The sequence below is a fragment of the Nicotiana sylvestris genome, chromosome 8 (genome assembly GCF_000393655.2).
Source record: "Nicotiana sylvestris chromosome 8, ASM39365v2, whole genome shotgun sequence".
Classification (NCBI taxonomy): Eukaryota; Viridiplantae; Streptophyta; class Magnoliopsida; order Solanales; family Solanaceae; genus Nicotiana; species Nicotiana sylvestris.
The window spans coordinates 97989905-97997242 of record NC_091064.1 but is presented as its reverse complement, the minus strand read 5'-3'; the positions used below and the strand labels follow the sequence as shown (position 1 = coordinate 97997242).

Here is a 7338-nt window from a genome sequence, read left to right as displayed (position 1 = left end):
ATAAAAAAGGGCGGGTCACAGTAAAACTTCTGTGGGGCCACAGTAATTTCTCCAAACTGAAACTTCAATGAGTAGATACCTCATTCTTGTGGGGCCACAGTAATGAGATAATTTGGCAGGCAAAGTGGCACGTTAATTAGATATCAAAGATGGGCAAATTGGTCTTCACAACTAAAAATAAAAAAGGGCTACAATAGTAATACACAGTGGTCCAATCAAAATAAACACAAAAGAAGGTAAAAATTCAATTTTATCCCTGTTAGATAGCACACAGCACGACCCGAAGCTCCTTAACGATCCCTGATATATAAATAGAATGCTTTAAATGATAATTTCAAGAAAAATTCTGTATATATAATGATTTATTGTGAACAGAAAAAAATTTACGTCTGTATGTAAAAGAGTCAATGCGCAAAGCATTATCCAATTCCATAATATAGAAAGATTACCTACACCACCTATTAGTTCTTGCGAAACAACATGATTTAAGCATAATGGAATAAAAGAACATACCAAAGAAACGGGCGTTATATATATATGGGGACTCTCTACTTGGTGTGGAATTCAAAATAAACATGTTAAAAACAAAGTATAATCTATTTAATTTTAAAGCTCTCTCTATCACCTTGTCTGGCATTCTTCCAAAGAGCATTATATTGATGAAAATACAACAACACAAATTTCCTCAGAAGGAATACATAGTGCTCAGTCACAACCCATATCTAATCAAAATGGAATTTTGTCAGCCTTTCTCTTCGTAATAGGTATTCTAAAATTGTTTGGTCTCGATTAATAAATGGATCCTTTCATTTTCACATATTTCAATTATACTGCACCCATGACATGAGACGTCTTCAAGCACAAATTAAACATCTCCTTAAACTTTTTGTTGAAATAGACTTTCCTCCTAGAGGCCTCAAGCGCAGTGCACTTTGAGTATAAATAGAGGTGAAGTGAAGCCATTTTGATTCAACTCTACTTCTACAATATCTACTTGCTTTCTCCCTCTAGCTAGGCTACAAGCTCCTTTCTTAAGAAGAACAAGTTTTCAGAATGGCACAGTGCACTGATTTATATCGGTCGTATATCCTGTAACATTTCTTTCTGATTGCAAATGTCAAATATATAATAGGAGAAGAAGCTTTTCTACAGAGGGGCGAGAATATTCAAAGCAGTTAAGGAAGATTTGTGGAACAAAGGAATGCAAAATGCTAAAAATGTGAGATCATAAATTACAGTTTCACCTACTGCATTATTATACTTTTCAGTAACGCAAAATAAAAACGCAATGTTAGGCAATCCTGACTGGATCTTCGGCAGGAGGGTTGGCTACAATCTTGAACTGCGACAAGTTCAAGTCCTTCTTTCCCGATGATGTCAAAGTAAAGTGCGTTGCAAACGCAGGCTTCTTCATCAATGCGTGAGCTCTTCTTCCTCGTCTCATTAATTTAAGTGCGGATGCTATTTGGTACTCAAGCGTGTTAGGATTATTTTATGCAGGAAGACAATCTTTGGTACTTCAGACATTCAAGAGATGTATCAGAAAGTTGTAACTTTACATGTGAGTCCCATCTCATCCTTTCTTTTTGGGTTATAAATAGGTATATATGCGTAACAAGTATGTTCAAGTTAGAATCTTTTTATATAACAAATTTTTCCTCTCATTCAAGGGATCGGCTAAGAATTTGCCTCCATCTTGCGCCTCTGCAATGGAACCAAGTCTGGTAAGAGTTTTTATAAGCTTTTTCGAAATAAAATTCTTTTCTGCCTGCTATATAAGTATTGCCCACTAACAATCTCGTTTTTTCCTTAAATAATGGTACAGTGCTTTTTTCCGCAGCATGTTATTCCATATGTTCAGACTCCATTTTTTATTATTAATTCACACTATGACGCTTGGCAGGTCAGGGAAACAAATAAATGCTAATTCTCTTCGTTTTAAGAATTTTGTTAATTTGCTGCTTTTTTTTTTTTTTTTTTAAGTTTCTACAAAATCTAAAAAGATAATTTCATCCAGATTAATAATACTTTGGTTCCTGCATACCTCGATCCGCAACATACCTGGGATCATTGCAAGGCTCTAATAAGTAATTGCACGTTTAGCCAGTGTATAATTATTCAACGTTAGCCCATTTCTGGTGATCAACTAATACCTTTCAGATCACACAAGTATAAATTCTAATTAATGATCTGTTTCACCTGTTTTCTTCTTTTAATATAATAGTTTTTGGAGTGGAGTTCTTGAAGGCATTTGAGGGACTCACCCCTTCTTATACGAGGGGTTACTTCATCACATCTTCTCCCGCTCATTCTCAAATTATATGGCCGAGTTACTGGTACAGTGCTACCTCTCCAAGAGTACTTAATAAGGTAATCTTTCTTTTATAGTGTTTGAATACATGTGCTTTTTTTGTTTTTGGATTTATCATGTGTCTATCATTCGCAATCTTAATTTACGAGTTAATAACAGATTTTGTTTTAACATTTTATCTGTGTAGACAATTGCGGAAGCTGTTGCAGATTGGTACTTTGATAGAGCAGTTTTCCATTAATACATAGACCCATATCCATGTGCTAGAGATTGCTTGTGAATTTTTAAAGTAGTCTTGTGCTAAATGCTCTGCTGAGCTGTGTAGAAGTACTGTTCCAGCATTCAGTGAATGAAACATTAACTTTTATTTAGATTCCAATTACCGTTTCTTTCGCTGAGTATGAAGTTACGTTCTTGCCATTGCTGGGTATATATATCTAACCATATTGGCAAAGTTGGCTTTGTTATTTCACAGCTTTCTTTAAAATCTGTAAAAGGATAATTAAAAAGTCGGACAAAGTTAATGAAATGAAGGAATAAAAGTTGCATTTATGTAAAATTTGCCTACCCCGTCCTTCTAATTAATATTCCAAATATGGTTGGTTATTTTTTAAAACATATATCAAAAGCCATCAGTGTTGATGGGGATTAGGCATGGATCCTACATGTCCCATTCTATGTACATTCGTAAAGTAACCAAATGCAGCTTTCAAAAGACTAGCTTGTTTGATTAAAAAAAAAAAAATAGTAACAATAATAATAATTGTATACGGTCGAAGTCGAACTCGACTTCAACTTGGTAGATTTGACTTAGAACGTGGCGACCACAGACTGGAAATTGACCTCGAGTCTCACTGAGCAAGAACCTGAGGTCGGAAGACCTGCCTTCGAGGAACGTAGAGTTCGGTGTCGATCTTAGCCTCAAGCAAGCTCGGAAATAAAAAATGAAAGACCGAAATATCCGCGACCGGGAAAATATTACGGCAGGAATCTCGGCGCATATCGGCAAGGAACCAGCAATTAGCAAATCAAAAGATTTTTTTTCCTTTTATAGAAATGTATCTAGAATAGGACCCCTCTACTATGTAAAGAGGTGTACGATAATTCATTGCACACATTATAACATGCATCCTAAAGCAATATACTATTATATAGTTCTCATTATCGCATCATTCTGTTCCGATATCGATTAAGGCATTTTTGACTCAAGGATGACCAACCTTCAAGGCCAAGATTGTTTAACTTGTGTGGTTTTGCATTTACTTTTCTATCATTAATATCAATATTAATCTGATTTCTCAATTTATATCAAGTTAGATCATGTATCTTTAAAATAGCGTATAAATTCAATTCTTATCTGATTTTTAGGGTAAATAGTTTGGCACGTATCGTGGGGCTAAGGATAATAGTGGCTATTTGATACGAATTTTCATAACACACACTATTTTACACTTATTCTTTGAAGTGTCTCTGATTTCAAGTTTAAGCTCAAAATGTCAAACTCACAATTAGCACCTCTACCTACTGACGATGAGTCTGGTCACCACGGTGAAAACAAAAATATAGCGCCTGGTAATGAGGTACCGCCTATTGATTCCATCGGAATTCCAATTGCGCACCCGTTGGACACTAATTCGCATGTGGCTATCGACACAAGCCTCCCTACTGACCCCGAGAATAGCATCTGTGGTGGAGCCCGATCGACAACATAGAAAACTCAAAACAATGTAGGAGACAGGGTCAATCTACGAATGATCTTCAAAATGTTACAGGCTTAACAAGCGGTGATAGCTCAGTTAAAAAACCAGAGCTGCGTACCGAGCAAGATCGAGCCCGAACCGTCTTGAGAGATTGCTCGTAGGGAGGATCCGGCCATGGAAAGGTCGAGTGGGAACGAGCCGGGTAATAACCCCGAGATCATAAAAATGCTCGAGGATCTAACAAAACGAGTAGAATCAGGGGAGAAGAAAATCGAAGCAAACAACAAAATGGTGGAAACCTACAATTCCAGGGTCGATAAGATCCCGGGAGCACCGCCGATAATACTGAAAGGCTTGGATTCAGAGAAGTTTGTACAGAACCCTTTCCCTTTGGGTGCGGCTCCAAAGTCGATCCTTAAAAAATTCTGTATGCTCGAGATTCCTAAGTACAATGGAATGAGTGACCCAAATGAGCATGCCACTTCATACATATGCGCCATCAAAGGAAATGACTTGGAGGATGATGAGATCGAGTCTGTCTTGCTGAAGAAATTTGCAGAAACCTTGTCAAAAGGAGCTATGATATGGTATCACAACTTACCCCCTAATTATATTGACTCATTTACTATGCTTGCAAACTCTTTTGTGAAAGCACACGCTGGGGCAATTAAGGTCGAAACCAGGAAGTCAGATCTCTTCAAAAAAGGGAAAATGGATAATAAAATGCTCAGAGAGTTCGTTTCTTGGTTTTAAATGAAATGGATGGACCTGCCACCAGTCGCTGATGATTGGGCTATCCAAGCTTTTATCCAAGGGCTCAATGTTCGATTTTTGGTAGATTCACAGCAGTTGAAGCAGAATCTGATAGAATATCATGCCATTACCTGGGCTGATGTGCATAGATAAACATTGGGTCCGGACCATGTTCTATGTTAAATGAAAGAAGAAATGAGTGAGGCCAGAGCAATCGAGGATTCAGGAGCAAGAATGGTTTCGACTGGCCTATCGGACCTAAAGAAACACCGAGATTATCATCATATAACTTTAACATTGATGCTACCACCATCGTATCGGCTATTAGACGTATCAAAGATACCAAATGGCCTCGACCTCTACAATACGACCCATCAAAAAGGGATCCAAACCAAATGTGCAAATATCATGGCACTCACGGCCATAGAGCAGAGGATTGCCGATAGTTAAAGGAGTAGGTAGCCAGGTTATTCAACAACAAGCATCTTCAAGAATTCTTGAGTGACCGAGCCAAGAATCATTTCAGAAATAGGGACTTTAATAAACAAAACCGAGCAAGAAGAACCTCAGCACGTCATCTACATGATCATCGGAGGGGTCGATGTTCCTCAAGGTCCGATGTTAAAGTGCACCAAAGTATCCATCACAAGAGAGAAACGGACTCGAGATTACATACTAGAAGGAACTTTGTCTTTCAGCGATGAGGACATAGAAGGAATTGTACAGCCCCATAACGATGCACTGTAATATCTGTACTCATGAATAAATCTCGAGTTAAACGTGTGTTAATTGATCCAGGTAGCTCAGACAACATTCGATCGAGGGTCGTAGAACAACCCGGCCTACAAAACCAAATCCTGCTTGCAGCCTGAGTGCTAAACGAATTCAACATTGTATACGGTAAAATCGGAGTGTCCAATTTTCCGTCATTATGATGTCTCGTAAGCACATTTCACAAGGTTTGAGACTAAGTTCGAGGTTCATCCTTGAGGGCTATCGGTGCTCTACCTCGGGGAAATGCGGACCAACGGCTATGATGGAAAAGTGGGGAGTTCCCAAGGCGCACAACTAGGGGTGACAAAGTCTAGTGAGCTGAGTTTAGACCCAAATCATGGCGTCAACTAGCTATCCCATCCCCATATCTTTGCAATAAATGTACTTGTACTATGTTGGGATTTCCCCTCATATATAAAGGGGATTCTTGAAATTTTGGAAACATCTGTTGCTCCATACTTAATATACTTGAACATTTTCTCTGCTCTCTAACATATTCTCTTGGTCTTATTACTTCATTTATTGCTCATATTTATTGTGTTCTACTTAAAGTTCATCATTTATTGCTCATATTTATTGTGTTCTACTTAAAGTTCATCATTTATTGCTTATTATTGGCCATAAAAAACCGTCATTAATTTATTTATAATTGTTAGTCTCCATCGACCACCCTCGATAGCTCCAAGTTGAGCTTCAGACTCGACCCCGAGGCCCTCGAATAGGCAAGATCGAGGCCCCGATTGACAGCGATTCAGTTTGGTTAACATCTCAGTTTTAAGCTCTTATCTCGTTTCTTAGTCTTTCACATATCATCAACTGCCTAACATTTTACCATTTTCACGGTAAACAGTTTGGCGCCCACCTTGGGAATAAAAATAATAGTGATTATTTTCTTGCTGGTTTTACTACACAATGCAAGTTATCTTTCACATTTTTTATTGTCCAAGATCTTTGATTTCAGGTCAAAATGCCTAAACCAGTAAGTGTGCCCGAAAACAGCAGCCTCAAAAACTATGGGAAGGGTGGTACGGTTATTCTAGGTATGGGCGTGCCACTACGAAACCATGAAAACTCACCGAAGCCGATTCCCAAGGGTACAACCTCGTGCGGCGCCCAAGGCGTTAACGCCGGTCCTCACAATAACCAAGGAGCGTGTCGAGAAATTCAACGGGAGATTTGGAAATATCCAACCTGGGCAGAAAGAGAGATTCCCTGGCATGTCGTTCATATGAATATCTAGGGGGCCGACATCCCCCAAGGACACATAACCAACCGAATAAAAATATCCGCTGAAATCGAGGGGCCGATCCGAGAACGCATGACCGAAGACACCCTCGCATTTAACGAGGAGGATCTCGAGACCTTGGCAGAACCATAAAACGATGCGCTGGTAATTTCATTTCTTTCAAGCGACGTTCAAATTAAACGTGTGCTCGTGGATCCAGGCAGCTCGGCCAACGTAATCAGGTCAAAGGTAGTAGAATAGCTTGGGTTGCTCGATCAGATCTTACCCACCTCCCGGGTCCTCCACGACTTCAACATGGCCGATGAAGTAACGAAAGGAGAAATTGTCCTCTCGGTTGACTTGTCTGGTACAGTTCAGAATACCAAGTTGCACGTCATCATTGGTGACATGAGGTACAATGCATTGCTTGGCAGGCCGTGGATACACAACATAAGGGCGGTGCAGTCAACTCTGCACCTGATGATAAAATTTTTGAGAAAAGATGGCATAACAACCATATATGGAGAACAACATACGGCAAAGGAAATGTTCGCAGTTCACCAGAAGGCACCGAG

The 7338-nt window shown here is 39.1% G+C and overlaps 1 protein-coding gene across 4 annotated transcripts; it reads left to right on the top strand.

Moving 5' to 3' along the window:
* Window positions 1–591: 591 nt before the first annotated feature.
* On the top strand, window positions 592–2690 carry LOC104243849 (pectin acetylesterase 11-like). 4 transcript variants are annotated; one of them, XR_011401691.1, is made up of 8 exons: window positions 592–764; window positions 899–948; window positions 1133–1219; window positions 1296–1420; window positions 1501–1561; window positions 1671–1724; window positions 2225–2370; window positions 2499–2690. XR_011401691.1 is itself a non-coding variant. In XM_070155195.1 (6 exons), the coding sequence occupies exons 1-5, from the start codon at window positions 1202–1204 to the stop codon at window positions 2243–2245; spliced, it is 279 nt and encodes a 92-aa protein (XP_070011296.1). In that variant the 5' UTR covers window positions 965–1201; the 3' UTR covers window positions 2246–2370; window positions 2499–2690. The 4 variants fall into 4 exon arrangements, 1 of the variants encoding a protein (XP_070011296.1); XR_011401692.1 differs by lacking the exon at window positions 899–948; XM_070155195.1 differs by lacking the exons at window positions 592–764; window positions 899–948 and having other exon boundaries at window positions 965–1219.
* The last annotated feature ends 4648 nt before the right edge of the window (window positions 2691–7338 follow it).